The sequence below is a fragment of the Ursus maritimus genome, unplaced genomic scaffold (assembly GCF_017311325.1).
Source record: "Ursus maritimus isolate PB19 unplaced genomic scaffold, ASM1731132v1 scaffold_19, whole genome shotgun sequence".
In the NCBI taxonomy this organism is placed as follows: Eukaryota; Metazoa; Chordata; class Mammalia; order Carnivora; family Ursidae; genus Ursus; species Ursus maritimus.
In genome coordinates this window covers 22206878-22222888 of record NW_024424341.1, presented here as the reverse complement: position 1 = coordinate 22222888, position 16011 = coordinate 22206878, and the positions used below count along the sequence as shown (strand labels likewise).

Genomic DNA, 16011 nt, shown 5'->3' with positions numbered 1-16011 from the left:
TTTGCTGTTTGCTGTGGAGTGTGAGGACACTCAGGCCCCGAGGTCCCACTCAAGGCCCCGGCACAGGACAGTGCTGGGCTCACAGCTGGTCCCCCCCTGACCCCTCATCCCTTCCAGGGGCCCTCCCCTTCCTTCACCCAACATGTACTAGCATCTTCCCTGGAGCCAGCCCCTGCCTTCAGGGTCAGCCCCGATGGACATGGACGAGCCAGTGTGGTGGACACTGACTGGGGGAGAGATGGCACATGACCTGGCTCAAGGGATGGGAGTTGACAAAGGCAGCCGAAATAGGGAAGGGTAGCCAGGCTGGGACAACTGCCTGGGCAAAATCTCAGAGGACTGGGACATGCTGTGACATACTGTGATATTTCTGTAAGGCTGGAGCACAGGTTTGAGGGAGTCTGATGGGCACCGTGGTCAAGGGTGGGAATTGAACTGAACTCAGTTATTTGCTAAGCTGGAATTGGAACCTGGTTGCTTTCCCAGCCCAGGCCTCTTTCTTTCACAGCTACCCTCGCTGTGGGTTTGGCCAGGAATGGGGGTGGGGGTGGGGTCCTCTCGGTGATGAGGGCCAGCCTGGCAAATAGGAATCTCAAGACATAACAGGGTGATACAGCTGGGCCCGAGGGGACCTGGCTCAGCTTGCCACAAGGTGGCCACCCTCTGGGATATTCCTGCACCTACAAAATGCACTTTCTGCCCACAAGTTCCCTGGTGGTGACAGAACACTCAGCTCTGCTGGGAGCAAAGCTTCTGTAGGGTCCCAGCAGGGCCCTGGGCACCCCCGGGCCCACTCTGTCATTTTTTCTCAACTTCGGCCTAGCACCTGTCCCCTATCCAGCTTCAGCCACCATCTCTACCCCTGGGGAGGGGAACATGGCTCCCCTCCACCCTGCAGGCTGGCGCCAAGGTTTATGAGCCAGTGCAGAGGCCTCTGAGAGCCATACGGGTGGAAAAAGTTACCCGGTTCTAAATCAGCCTGCCTCTGGGTGATCTCATCCCCTTCCCAATATAGTCACAGTCCCCTCCTCCACTGCCAGCCCCTGGCCCGTGGGCTAAGTCACGAGGGAGCTGGTGGAGGGGTGTGTGAGGGATGGGTGGGGGGAGGATTTCAACTTAGGGTCACACTGTACATTCTGTTTCATAATGTGATTTCCCACCCCACCCCCCACTTACAGTATTTCCATTTAGCAATTTCCCTTCTCATAATGAAGATCTTCCACCATCACTTTTTTTCACTGTCACTTTAAAGTCCACCCTATGGACGCACCAGAATCTCTTTGTCCAGTATGTTGAGCAAGGACATGTCAGCGGTGTCCACTTTCTCTTTCTTACTGACACCAGTGCCATGGCCATATTTGTCCAGGCCCCTTTGTGCAGTTGCCTGGTCCTCTCCCTCTCTCTCCCCCTCTCTCTGATACATTCTGACAGGTGCTGGGCAGGACAGCAGGTTTCGCTGTGTGGCTGAATAGTTCTGGGCTCTCCCCCAAGCCAGAGGTGCCAAGCGCACAGCAGGGAGGGGAATTGGAGACCAGTCCACAGCCCTGAGGTCAGGAAAGCAGGGCAGGCTGTGATCTGCCGGTCCCTCCTACCTGCTTGAGACAAGCAACTCCTCCCCCAGTTTCCACCTGCTCTTGCCCTCCCAGCCCCACAGGCCAGGCTGACTGGGAACACAAGTAAAGGCCACACACAGAGTGTCCCGAGTTGCATCCACACAGCCCCACCCCAGGCAGAAGAGGCCCAGCCTCAGGGTGGGACCCCTCATGGTCCATCCAATTCACATCCAGCTTCTGCTAGAACGCTTCCAGGGACAAACAGCTCACTCCTTCTTGCCAGGCTTTAATTTGAGGGAGCGGGTAGGGCATGTTCGTATTTTTTTTTAATCAGATGAATAGATATTCAACAGAATCGCATGATTGCTTAGGCGATCACATGAAAGTGAAAGGGAAGTTTTGAAGTCAGATACCACGGTTTGAAACTCAGCTCCACATTTACTAGTTTTGTGACCTTGAGCACATTGGTTCAATTTTCCAGGCTCAGTTTCACCATCTGTAAAATGGGTTCATCATACTTGCTTCATATGGTTGTGAGATTTATTATGATTGGTTCACGTGCTTATGGAGGCTGAGAAGTCCCATACTCTGCTGTCTGCAAGCTGGAGGCCAGGAAAGGCAGCAGTGTGGTTCCAGTCCAAAGCCAAAGGCCTAAGAACCACAGGAGCCAATGGTGTAAGTTCCAGTCAGAAACCACAGGCCCGAAAACCAGGAGCACCCGATGTCCCAGAGCAGAAGATGAGTGTTCCAGCTCAACCGACAGCACATTTTTCTCTTCCCTCTGCCTCTTAGCTGTATTCCAGCCCTGGGCTGATGCCCACCCACTTCTTTACTCAGTCTATTGTTTCAAATGCTAATCTCTTCTGGAAACGCCCTCACAGACACACCCAGAAATAATATTTTACCAGCTTTCTGGGCATCCCTTAGCCCAGTCAGGTTAACAGAAAATTAACCATCACAACCGGCTGGGAGATTGACCAGTTATCCAGACTGCTGCGCACCAGTGTCAACCCCAGTGTCGCAGTTCCTAAGTCGAGCAGATCCAAGAGGGGAGCATGGGACCCCACAGCTTGATGGGCGGAGCGGCACAGAATCTGTGGTCATCCTTAAAATCGCGACAAGGAGCAACAGGCAGAGAGTTCCAGGCTTCCCCCTGGGTCACCAGGGGGCAGCCTGACTCTTGGAAGAGATGATCTCAGCTTGTGGAGGAAAGTCCTCTTTCTCTCCTCTCTCCTTTCTTCCTGTGTGACGGGGGNNNGGGGGGCTGCCCACCTGGGGAGGAGTGGGAGGAAGCTGAGGGGGAGGGTTCGGAGCTTTCTCCCAGGGGCCAGGAGGAGCCTGGAAGGTTTGGAGCAGACGAGTCTATTTGAGTCTGACCGAGATCACGCTGGCTGCTGTGTGCTGGGTGGAGGTGACTGGAGGGGGCAGGTGTTGTTTGTGAGGGGAGGAGAGGTCATGGTGGTTTTGACCGCTCTTGGGGCCAGGACAGGGGATGGGGCAGGATGAATCGTCTCCAGAGCTGGGCGGGTGGCTGTGGGGCCTGGCTGCAGGGAGCAGGAAGAGGAGGTGGGTAGGGTTCAGAGGTGTGGGGCAGTCCGCAGAGGGGAGTACCCACACGGGGGTGGGGGGGACTGGAAAAGGTGGCAACCAATCCCCCACCACCTATAACCCACCATCTGGCTCTGCTGTCTTGGAACTTCAACAGCCCCGTTCCCAAAAAGCAGGGTTAAGTGATCACAGGACGGGGTCCTTCTCCCACGCCACACTCATTCCAGCCCCAGGGCTGTCCAGGGTTGGTGAGGCTCCCTGAAGGATGTCCCAGACTGCAGTCCCAGGGAGTCCCTGCTCTGTCAGGGCTGTGCCTCAGGGTCTCATGTCTGGAATACTGTCCTCCCACTCACTCCAGCAATGGCTGGCACCAACATGGCGAGATGGTGACATCTAGAGGCAGCCTCCTGTCTGGGCCGACTCCCATAGCAAAGGGCTTGGACTGGTGGTGCCAGCTGAGGGCTCCCCATTGGTGTTCCTGTCACGTCATCTTCAGGATTGAGGACCAAACACCATGCAGAGCTCAGAAAAGACCCAGCTCCTCCGTCCCTCCATGCCAGAGTTTGGAGTCAGCAAAGCCCCTGAAGCCCCAAGTGAACCCATGGATACTCTCCCTTCCCACAGCCAAGGACCTATGGGCTCGATGACATTCCCCATTCCCCTACCCACCGCGCCACTTTATTTCGGAGGAAGGGCCATCCCAGCAGCTCAGCCAGCCGCTTCTCACAGAGCCAAGCCCTCACCTCCACCTCACCATCCAGGCCCATTCTGTATCCTAAGTCCCAAGTGAGAACCCCTCACCTCTACTTAGTGATGCTTTTACAATCACCTGTGCACATCCATCTACCCACACCCACGGGTTTTCTGGTACCAGACACTCCTCACCCCCTTTCCTCACACCTTTTCACACCACTGCTCAGTTTCCCTACCACTCCTCTGACCTCTCTTTGGCTGGTTGCTCTTCATCTGCTCCTCCCTAAATCATCCATCCCTCTGTCCATCCCCCCATCCTTCCTGGTTCATTTTACAGTCAGCAGGACAGGGGTCCAGGCCTGATGTTACAGCAATGGAGTGGGGAGGAGAAAAACAAGGACAAATGCCCCAAAGCACCTGGTTGCAACACTGCAAGGGAAGTGAAGTCATGGGAGTGGGATTTGAGGTGCTCCTCCACCCCACCTCCATGCTGATGAAGACCAAGCCACGCCCACAGTCCTTCCTGAGCGTGCTGCTTGTCCTCGCTCACTTTCCTATCCCGGAGACTGCCTGAAGGGGTCCCCGTTGCCCACCCAGCCACATTTGCTACCTCCCCTCTCAGCCCTCACTGCATTCTCCCCTACTTCCATAAAGACCCCAGAGCCTGTCTCCGGACCCACTGGACCAGACCCATTTCTGTGCTTCATTCCCCCTGCTCCTTTCCCTGCTCTATCTGGCCCATTGCCGTTGTCCAGTCACACCTCTCAACCACCCGCTGGGAGGGGCCATCCCCGGACAGCTCCGTGTGCCTGCACCCGGGGCACGGAGGGTCTGTGTGGGGTAGATTGGACAGAGCAGTGGTTGGTAGCAGACATTCTTTCTGTTCATCTGCTGTAGGGAAGACAAGGTTGGGCCAGCAAGGGCTTTCCAGAATCCTGGAAAGGCAGGAAGAGTTAAGACCTGGGCCAGAGCAGGTTTTGGAAAGTCCCTCCACAGACCACTTTACCAGGCATGAGGGAAAAGAGTGTGTCATGGCCTACTTATTCCCCCCTTGCGCCTCCCAGCCAGGCAGTTTCCCATACAGAACAGATAAGGTCAGGCGCGAGTGGAACAAAGACACTCTGACCCATGGAAGTCCGGTAAGGGTTCACCCGCTCCAGAGGGAGCTGCTTGGAGCACCGGCCACCCACCATTCAGAGGGCCACCAGCCTGGGAACCACTTTAGGCCATTAGTAGCATCAAGTAAAATAAAAACAAAAACTCTAGATATGAAGGAAACAGCATAAATTTATTTCTTGCCCCTGGAAGGAGTCCAAAAAGCTCAACTTTCAAAATTTAATTCTCCATTTCCCTTGTATTTTTATCCTGTTCCAAAATGATGGAATATCGGAACACATGTGTTAAGTATATCTAGCTTCTTTTCAGCACCACCTACTTCTCCCTCCCATCCCCACCCACCCTGGGCCAAAACTGCAAAATGATAGAGTTTTCATGCGTTATGTTCCCTTTCTGAAGGGGCCAGTATTGGGACAAGTGGAGGGACTGTGGACTTGGTGCAAATCCTAGCACTACCATGGGGCCAGGGGCAAGTTTTTCAGTTTCTGGGCTTGTTTTATGATGTTAAAGAGGGAAATAGCTCCTCCAGTTATCTTCATCAGACCTCAGACACTCCCTTTTCCACCTTTCCCTCCCCCAAATCTGCTCCTCTCCAAGCCCAGAAGAACCACCCTAGCCCACACTGAAGTGTTAATGACTTAATAGTTGGATTGCATTTTAAGCACCCATAGGGACAGTCCTTAGGAGCTTCCTTTCCGGAGGCAGGGAGATAGAGCTCAGGGAGTTGGGGGTGGGATGGGGCGGGGCTGGCTCTGCATTTAACACAAGCTGGTTTTATAAGCTCAGTTAAATAATATGAAATCCAGCGGCCTTGGCAGTGAGTGTGCAGAGACCCTTACAACAAAAGCCTTCCCTTCCTTTTCCTTCATTTCGGGTCTTGCGCACATGGTTAACAGTAAATGAGGACTTCCCGTGTTTGGTCAGCACCCATAAAAAATTTGCAGAGAAAACTTCTTTGTGGTGGTGGGGGGGCAGACCTTGAACAGACTAAAATCTTCCATGGCCAGATAAAGGTGGTGAATCAAAGACTGGTCTCATCTAGTACCCTAAGGACGAGAGAAATTACTATTCAAACCACAAGAAACCAAATTTCATTTTGCCTTTTATTTACAAGTTTCATTTAAGTATCTCTAATAGAGAATCAATGTCAAATAAGAACATTGCTGTACAGCTTAAAATACAAATGTCAGTAAATATTAAAGAACAGGGTTAATCATTTCTCCAAGTCAATGCTTGATAAGAAATATTTTCCGGGAAGCAAGTTACACATCAGGTGCCCCAGGTATAAGGGACAGAGCCTCAGCCGGCTCAGGGAACCATGGCACAACCGCCCGCGGTCCCGAGCAGCGATGCGAGGCAGTTCGCATGACGACAGGCCCACCAGCCTTTACACCCCAGCTCCAAAGCTACCCCAGCGTTTTTTCTGCCAGGGGAAGGAGTCATGTTGAGAGACAAATGCACCACTTCAAGATGAAACCAGGATGGCTCAGTTCCAGGGTCCTCTGGTTTAATCTGGGAAGTGGAGGCCTCCCAAGACTGTCAAATGAAGATAGGTTACCAGGAACTGAGGGACAAAAGAGTCAAGCCAGACTCGTTCTGAACACATTTTCTTGTTCCATACAATTAATTATTCTCTTCTTTAGCTGACTCAAGTTCAAGCTGTTTATATTTCATTTATGTACAAAAGGTGCCAGTTCAATTGGGTCTAACCCGAACTTTTACTGAGTGAGTCCAATACTAACGATCTTTTAGGCCAATCATACTTCTGGGAAAACTATGTTTATATATTAAACCTCGAAGTTCACATTTTCATTATAACAAATCAGCTTTTTAAAAAATAACAAATTAGCTTTAATGTTACAAATAATACTTCAGAACACTGAATCTAAGTAACTCGACCTAGCACACTAATTTGAATTTAGAACTATACCATCTTTTCTATTTTGACCAATCCCTGGAATCAGCAGAGTTGCATTATTTATACATAAAACAATATCTAAATTATGCCAATATTACCTAAGTGTCTTACCTAAACTAAGACGCAATTTAAAGAACCAAAGCATACTTTATTCAAGTGACATCCAAAATACTAAATGGTCAATCTTATTTTTTAGTTCATTTTAGAGGTCTCAAAATTGAAAGCTTTACATAAAAGGAATGATAAATGCTTTGGAAGACTGACAAGTACCACCAACCCCCTCTCAAATTCCAGTGTCCTCAAGCAATAGCCCTTGTGTCTCAGAAAGGCCAGTGACACCAGAAATGCGGTCGGGGAGACAGACATGCTGGAGCTTAACCAGTTTCCTTGGAGCATTCAGGGAAAGAGCTGAGAGAGTCCACAACGGAAAAAGGCAGACAATTAACCGGCCTTTCCTCCATTTCAATATACCAGTTAGAAAGCAGGCAATATATTAGCAGAGAGAGAACACAGATATGCTTGGAGAAGCAGACAGGAAGTCTGCATCCTCTCAGCTGTCCCACGAGTTACTGAATCAGAAGCATTTTATGACCCACACTAGGCTCCAAAACAGGATTCGGACAGTCTGTAATCCCAGTAAATGCTCCGAGGTGTGCCAGGGTTTAGCTGGAATCAAGAACAAAGGATGTCAGACAGTCTTCAGCTCTAGAACAAACCCGCATGCAAGCACAATAGTAGTGATTCACGTTTCATTTCTCAATTAAGATCTAGGAGATGAAAAGGAACACTAATGGCTTCGGAATAAAAGGACCCAGGCTGAAGCACCGGAGAGATGAAGCCCCATCACTGAACAGTTACACTGGAAAACAGGGGAAGTGAATGAATGTCACTGAGACATGAAAAGTCAAACTCTCTTTTCTTTCAGTGGATGGCACAAGGTAGAGATGAGGAGAGGGATCAACCAACGTAGTGCAGGAAGACAGAACTGTTAGCTTTGTGGGATTATATTTGTGTTTCCGTTTAGGGACACATTTCCTGTTGTTTAAATGCCACGGTAACTCACAAGAACATGAAATTCGTTCCCCGAGAAAGGATGCACATGGTTTAATTTGAAATAAACACAAAGATTATGCTGCCCACAGAAGCCATTATGGGTCACATTTTTATTTTTGCCCCGACTCTTAAACTAAATATGGTCTGGGCCCCGAGGAGTAGCCACGGCGGTTCAGCCCACAGTCTCGAGGCAAGTGTCCCGTCTGACAAATCTCACTCCTCTCTCTTCCCCACCGCCTCTCAGGATGTACATAGGCAGACCTGGTTAGTGACTTCTCGAGTCCTTCATGTTTTCACCTGTCCCGGCCCAGGCTGAGTCTTAAGCCCAAATCCATTGCATCTACCAGTCCTGCCCACTCACCTGTCACGACTATCGCACCACATAATCCCATTTTCTCCTTCCCTGCAACCGTCCGAGGAGGGAGCCTTCCTCCCAGACAGCGCTGCGCAGTCAGCAGCAACAGAGGTAGGAGGATTAGGTGGAACTCACGGAACACTTGAGAGGTATAATCAGAAAGGCTGTGCTCTAAATAACCCCCCAGAGGCTAAGCCCCGGAGGGTATTTTATTAACGCAGGGAAGGCCAGGAATTAGAAGTTACCTCCAGGTATGGCTCAAGGTTCAAGGGGTGGGACACAGCAGAAAGGATCACAAGCCACACAGGGAACTCAGCTGGCCCAGAGGCCTAGCCACCCCGCATCCCCTCAGCAGAAAACCAAGAGGAGTCACTCCAAGCATGCTCACAGCAGGCCTGTTTGCAAGTCTGAGGGCTCCGTTTTAGAACTGAAACACAACGAGGATGCGGCATCGCAAAATGTTTTCACAAGCATAATCACATAAACAAGTTAGAATATTGCATAGGAAAGTATTCTAGAATATGCTTTGTAAACCTAGGTCTTAGTAATTTAAAAATAAAAAATAAAGAAAACCTCCCTTCATAGTCTAGATGTCCATGATTGTGAATCAAGGAAAACTGCCAAGTTTGCCGGTTTTGCGGCACAACCTCAGAAAACCCTGAAGTTCTTCATATTCTCAGAATGATGATTAAATTTACCATTTGAAGGCTCAGGCTGACAGTTTAACAACAGTGTCTTTATAAAGAACTTTGGCTATGGGCCCAAGCCCATACGCTCTCAATGCTCTGCCTTCTCTACGTAGAAAAGGTGACTAAAACACATGGGGACATGAAATCACTGCTACTGTTTTTAAACCAGGCTGTTTTTTTTCCTCACGTCAGTCTATTTCTAGCAAGCTACATCTGCCTGCCTTTTAAACAGTAAGGTCTGAAGAGCCAGCTTAAGAGTAAGTGAAAAATGTCTTCGCAAAGCATTTAAGTTAACCTTGGCCATATGGGAGCCTCTCGGCCCCCTTGTAATACGCGTCTATTGAGTCTGAGTTAAAATACACCACCGTGACAGTGATGTCATCCCTGTACATCCTCGCCAAGTCCTCTGGCAACGTCAGCATCGCAGTTAGCCGCTCCGGCTCCATCTCCCCGTACTCATTGGTCCCTATGGCGTGTCGGATGAGACGCGTGGCCGCGCTCTGGTCGGCTGCGCCGAGCCCCTGGGCCTTCCTCTGCAGCAGCAGGCTCTGCATGAGCCCCAGGTTGGCAGGTCTCTGGGCCAGGTCCGGCTTGTGCCGACCCGCTTCGGCCAGGTGCTCCACCACCAGCCTCACCACTTCCTCGTTGCCTAGCACATCCCACAGGCCATCCGAGGCCAGCACAAGGAACTTATCCTGGGGCCTCAGCCGATGGTAGGTGACCTCGGGCTTGGCAGTCAGGTAGGGTGGAGTATAGTAGTGCGGGGGGCTGAGCTGGTAAACGTTGAGGGCCTCGGTGTCGCAGCCCCTCTCCAGGACACTGTGCTGCAGCTCTCTACTCCACTTCAGCTGGACGTCCCCGAAGGCCCTGCAGGGCATGAGGACGCCCAGCAGCCTGTGGTCCACAATGACCGTCCTGTCCTCTGATTCAGGGTGCTCCCTCTTCAGCCGTGACAGCTCAGCCGGGTTCCAGGCATTGTGGTCGCAGGTGAGGGGTAGAGAAGACCACATGCCATTGTCCTCCTGGACCCCAAGGATGGCCCGACAGTCACCAGCGTTTGCCACATGCAAGTGAACTCCATCCACATGGGCCATGCAAGCTGTTGCCCCAGAGAAGGCGACCTGGAGTGAAAGGTTCCTTGTCATCTCATCTTCCAGGGGCGCCTGGACTTCCAGAGAGATGTCAGAATCCAGTCTCTGGAAGGAGTGCATTAATGCTTCCTTAATGTTGAGTCCCATTTCCATGTGCAGATCAAGGAGCTCCTGCCAGTAGACGCGGAGGTGATCGAGGTGCACTGACGTGACATCCTTGTAGATACTGTCCCCTGGGTGCTTGAACCAATGCAGGATGGGCAGCAGGGGCTTCATGCTTTCCATGGCTCCCTCCATCTGCTCCAGGGTCTGCTGGGACATCAGGGACACGGCCACGTAGTAGAAGAGCCTCTCGCTCACTGCTTGAGCACATGCATGGCCACCGTGTCCGTCAAAGATGCCAAACATCAGCCCGTTGGTCTGCAGGCAGGAGGCGATACCTCGCCGGTCTTCCACTGGGGAATTGGCAGCCAGCTGGTTGCTCTCAAACCGTAACACCGAATTTGGGACGCCACTGACGAGGTCAAGAATCTTGTGGGCCGACTCACCGGCTCGCAGCACTTCATTTACCTGCTGAGGGCTGAGCTGCAATTGAAAATCATCTTCCTCTGTTGATGTGTGTCTGTAGGCTTTCTGCAGAGCAAAGAAACTGCACGGGACACTGCTTTTTCCGGTGTCTGGTACCTGGGAAAAGAGTCTCCATCTTGATTTATTTCTATTTGAGGCACACCTTGAATATAAACGTCTGCCCCCCTGTAACGTGGCAATGCTGTTCCTTGCAGAATTTTTTAAGATCCAGAAGGGCAAAGTATTTGACATTATGAAACTATAGCAGCAAATGTGTTCCTTCAGGAAAAGGGGCTTTCTTTAGACCTGAAAATGAAAGAGTTGAAGAAAGCTCAAATTTAATTTCTTAAAAACAATGACTTCTGAAAAAATCTGCTACCATCCTGCTACCAACAATTTAAGATAAACGTCAAAAGACTTGACTAAATTCAAAATACTTAAGTAAGTCTCCCTATCTCCCATTACAACACGTAAATAACATTCCAGGTAATGGAGAAACAGGGTTTTTATATGCTCTCCACTCTTAGAGAGCCACTGAAGGCTTCCCCACAGGGCTCACTCATTCCTCACAGCTGACCCAGGGGCCCTTTTTCTTTTTCCTTCCCAAATCTTTCCCTTGCCAGAGCTCAGGGCCTAGCTCCCATGTTCACTTTCCCCAGCAGACTGTAAGTGTTTATTTAAATATCTGCTTCTCGGGGCGCCTGGGTGGCACAGCGGTTAAGCGTCTGCCTTCGGCTCAGGGCGTGATCCCGGCGTTCTGGGATCAAGCCCCACATCAGGCTCCTCTGCTGGGAGCCTGCTTCTTCCTCTCCCACTCCCCCTGCTTGTGTTCCCTCTCTCGCTGGCTGTCTCTATCTCTGTCGAATGAATAAATAAATAAAATCTTAAAAAAAAAAAATCTGCTTCTCCACTATTCTATAAGCTCCATGAAATCAGGAACCTTAAGCTCTCTTACTCACCAGTGGCTTTCCAGGGCCCAGCCCTATATGAGGTACACAACAGACCCTCAACTACTGGCTAGACATCACATTCCAAAGGCCAAATAGCACACCAGGTATGACACCAGCTGTCTAACATCAGACACACTGCTTCACCTGCCTGAGCTCCAGCTGTCTGACAGTGGGATGAGAATACTAGCCTCATGAGGTTTTATGAGGATTTAATGAAATATGACCCTTCTGCTCTAAAAAGGTAGTTATTACTTTTATCATTAGGTGACTCCTCTAGTCATTCTGTATACATTTCTATATAGTTGAAACCACAAGTTACACTGTGGTTTTCTTTTTAAGAGCATTTTACTCATGATATTACATTTCATGCATGTGCAATACCCCATTTTGGCACAAACAATCTCAATTTACTTAACTGTTCTCTATTGTAGATTTAGAGGTCGTTTCCACTGGCTAACATTTATGAAACACCAAACTGCACGGCCTTGCACACCAACCTTTTCCCCACTTAGGTTTTAACCTACTTATTTCCCAAAGGAGGAATCAGTAGGTCAAAGGGTGTAGACTCATTGCCAAACTAATTTCCAAAAGATTCACATCTGCCTCCACAAGGACACGAAGGGGACAGTTTCCTAGCACCTTCAACAGACTCTGGTGGCACTTTTTCTTAGAAAAAAAAATGCTCTATTTTCTATTTTCTCGGGTGACCTAAGAGGAGCGTTTCCCACGTTGTTTTCGGATTCCGTTCAGGAGACCTGCCCTCCGCAAGTTTGTCTGTTGGGGCACTGGGAGCTCTCAGAACTGAGGATAGTCCTCCTCCCCCCACAACCCACCCCGCTGAACTTGGGGCTGGGGCGGTAGGTCAAGGAGTACAGAGGGAGCCTGGCCCTCCCACCCCTCCGGGGCCCTGCAGAGCAACCAGGCAAAGGTGTCCGACCCAAGTCAGTCCGCCGCAGCCGGGATCCCAACAATTTCGCGTCGCTCAAAAAACCAAACAGGTCCTAAGTTCAAGTCTCTGACCCACAGCCTCATAGATAACAGTGCGGTCTCCGGGGTCCACCAAGCCGTATCTCCCTCAAGCCCCGGAGCGGCCACGTCCCTGAGCCCCAGCTTCCCAGCCTGCAAAACAGGCAAATTCAGGCGAGGCGCCTAGCTCACAGGGGTGCTCCAAGGGCTAAAGCAGCTCCTGCTGGTGCCCGGGTCCGAAACCCAGGGTCCTTGGCAAGTCCGCTAGCCCACGTGGCGCGTGCGCGCGGTGGGGTGACCGTGGCTGCGGGACCGCCCCCTCACCTCACCTCAACTCATCTCCCCACCTCATCACCTGATCCGATCCTGCCGGCCGGGGAGGGCCAGGCGCAGGCGACGCCAGGCGAGGTTCGAGGAGTCCCCATTCCACGATCGCCCCCTTCCCTACCTCGGACCTTAGCTCCCCTCTCACCAGCTTGCGCCACTGCCACCCGGTCCGTCCCGTCAGTTCCGCGCCTGCGCACAGTGCTGCGCCTGCCACTCCTCCCGCCTCACCTCCCTGAAGCGGCCCCTTGTGCAGATCCAGACGGAGAAGGAAGCATCCTCTCGCCGGCTCTTATTGGTTTACCTGCGGAGGCGGGCCTTTGACGGACAGAGTAATTGACCAATGGCTGAGGAGGACGAGAGGGTAGGCAGGGCGGGAGGGACAGGATCCGGTTCCTCCCCACCCATCCCCACCAGTCTCCTGGGCTCTAATGGTGAGTGGGCTGAGCGCCCGGCTGGCAACTCCACCACGTGACCTTCCACACTCACACCACAAACCCCGCAGCCTCCTCAGTTCCTTACTGTTGTTAATAATACCTCACGGCTCCTCTCCATTGCTTTGCCGACCGGTCCAGACCCCTTTCCTAGGCGCCACAGCCTTATATTCAACCACTTGGACACCTCCTTCTGGAGGCCCTATGTAAGCCTCTAACACATCTTGCAGGGGACTCATTTTCCTGCCAAACCTGCTCTTCCTCTGCTACCCTAACCCAGTAATGGGCCCACCATCTTCCCGTATAGCCTAAACCAGAAGCCTGGGAGTCTTTTTTTTCTTCTTCTTTTTTCTTTTTTTTTTAAGATTTGTTTATCTTTATTTGAGAGAGAGAAGCGGAGGGAGAGGGGAGGAAAAGAATCCCGAGCCGACTCCCGCTGAGCTCGGAGACCCAACTGGGGACTGGATCTCAGGACACTGAGATCATGACCTGAGCCCAAACCCAGACTTGGAGGCTTAACTGAGGAGCCACCCGGGTGCCCCTGGAAGCCTGGGAGTCTCGACTACTCCCTCTTTCCACCCCCTCGCCTGTCAGTTATCTAATCCTGTTCATCTTATCTCCCAAGTATCTCTCCAATCCAGGCATTTGTCTCAGCGACTTCACTGCCCTATTCATCCTCTCATCTGGTCTCCCTGCCTTCAACTTCCAATTTAGCAGCTCTTCCTCTACAGAATAGTCAGTGACCCTTCTAAAACTCAAATTCCTGCTCTAAAGTCTTCATTGGTTCCCCCAGGGACCAATTACATTGGTCTTCGAAAGACAATTACATTGGTCTGGTCACTGACAGTTTCCAGAAATGGTTAGTGGTTGGTAGGCTGAGAAAGGCTGAGGACCAAAGACACCAGATAATCCCTCAGTCCCTCGCCTTGTGGGATTCTAGTTATCCCCTGCTTGCTTACTAATGGCTTTACTCAAACTCTTCTACTAACTGTGGTAAGGCAAGTGCAGTCCTTCCCTGGAGGCAGAGAAAACTAGGAGATGACCAGAAAGGCCACTTAGAGAGCCCTGGGAATGTGGTCTTCAGGAAGGAAGACATGCCAGCTTACCTGGAGAGACTGGCCAGCCCACCTGGACCCAAGGATGTGCCTGCCGTCAAACTGCTCCTGTCAGACTTGCTCCTGATATGACATTTATACTGCCACTCACCCTTGGCCCTTTCCGGAAGTTTTACCAGTAAGTCCGAATTTGCAATATCTCTCTTCCTGGATATTGAGAAGGCTGTTTCAGACTGAAATGAAAAATAACTCTAAGGCATTCTAAAGAAATGGGTGCAATTTTATTTTTATTTTTCATGTAGATAATTCATTTGGGGTGACAAAGGGTGACATAGCTTAATTACTCCATTTGTAGGCATTTATGGGTGCCTGAGGTGACTGCTGGAGACACACAGCTGGCCGCCCCCACCACACTTTCCTGAGAAAAATTACATCACTCTGCTAACTCTGAAACCACAGAGTTTTTCTAAGTTACCACACACACAACAATTCCAAAGTAAAACTGTACCCTTGATAATTTTGTGTACACTGGAACTTTCATTTAAAGGCTATAGCTAGCTCAGTCACTGACATATGATGGCCAGCCCAAGAACTCCAGCCAGTCTCCCAGTGCTTCTTTGTTTCAAGGTCTTATAAGAAGAAAAATGAAAGAAAAGGACTTATCTCTCCTTGAAAAAGGAAAAGCAGCAGATCAGCTGTCATTTTCTGAGGAAATGTAAGAATATTCAGCCTCAGCCAGAACGGAGCAAATGAATTAAAATGAGATACTGGTTTTTGTCAATCAACCTGACGAACATTAAAACATGATTGGTACTTCATATTGGTGAGTAGGCACTGCCGTCTAGGCTACCCAACGGACTGACCTTTGATCCACTTACTCACTTCTTTCAATTCATCCTAAAGAGACAGTCAGAGGTCCAGGTGGCTGGGTGGCTCAGTCGGTTAAGCGTCTGACTCTTGGTTTCTGCTCAGATCATGATCTCAGGGTAGTGAGATTGAGCCCCACCTTGGTCTCCACACTCAGTGCTCAGCGTGGAGTCGGCTTGAGATTCTTTCCCTCTCCTCTCTCTCCCTCTACTCTCCCCACATTTGCTTGCATGTTCTCTATGAAATAAATAAATAAATAAATAAAATCTTTTTTAAAAAAAGAGACAAAGGTAAACATTATGAATTTTCTACGGTAAACATATGTATATATCACTGCATCTGGCTTATCTTGTATAATCAGGAAAAAGAAGGAGGAGGAGGAGGGGGAGGAGAAGGAGAAGGAGCAACAGCAGCAGCAGCAGCAGCAGCAGAAAAACTGTATTTTAAAAAACAGCCTGACCTGGGTAGGGAGTTAGATCCCTTGGATGAGTCTGGAAAAATTCCCTGATTTTCTGGCTACACAGACAAGAGCTTCTATGGAATGTTAGGAAAGCTAGATCTGAGGATGATGTTGTGTCGGGGGAACTCAGATGGTACAGCCAGTTTTTTTTCCAACTGCCAAAATTATAATATCTAGGCCTGATATCTGGGAAAGTCTGTAAAAACCTCAGGTATCTTTCTTCTTTGCCAGCAAGCAGGTGTGCTTATCCGTGGAGTGGTTCGGAGCATCAGCGCTCCTCAACACATCTGAATAAATCCAGAAAAGCCTTCCTACTGATCTGAGCACATCTGTGCTCTCAGACAATTGTCGCCCAGACTGGTGCCATCCCAA

The 16011-nt window shown here is 50.4% G+C and overlaps 1 protein-coding gene across 3 annotated transcripts; it reads right to left on the bottom strand.

Annotated features, from left to right (window-relative positions):
* Nucleotides 1–5995: 5995 nt before the first annotated feature.
* Nucleotides 5996–14496, bottom strand: PDP2 (pyruvate dehyrogenase phosphatase catalytic subunit 2). Of its 3 annotated transcripts, none has more exons than XM_040633412.1 (2): nucleotides 12855–14496; nucleotides 5996–10889 (listed from the first exon to the last, which is right to left on the bottom strand). In XM_040633412.1, exon 2 carries the CDS (start codon nucleotides 10833–10835, stop codon nucleotides 9216–9218), a length of 1620 nt encoding a protein of 539 aa, XP_040489346.1. In that variant the 5' UTR covers nucleotides 10836–10889; nucleotides 12855–14496; the 3' UTR covers nucleotides 5996–9215. The 3 variants fall into 3 exon arrangements, with proteins under 3 accessions (XP_040489346.1, XP_040489348.1, XP_040489347.1); XM_040633414.1 differs by having other exon boundaries at nucleotides 12948–14496; XM_040633413.1 differs by having other exon boundaries at nucleotides 12972–14496.
* Between the last annotated feature and the right edge of the window lie 1515 nt (nucleotides 14497–16011).

Bases quoted from the DNA above. Each gene is read 5' to 3' on its own strand.
- PDP2 (XM_040633412.1), bottom strand. From the start codon at position 10,835: ATGTCAAATACTTTGCCCTTCTGGATCTTAAAAAATTCTGCAAGGAAC.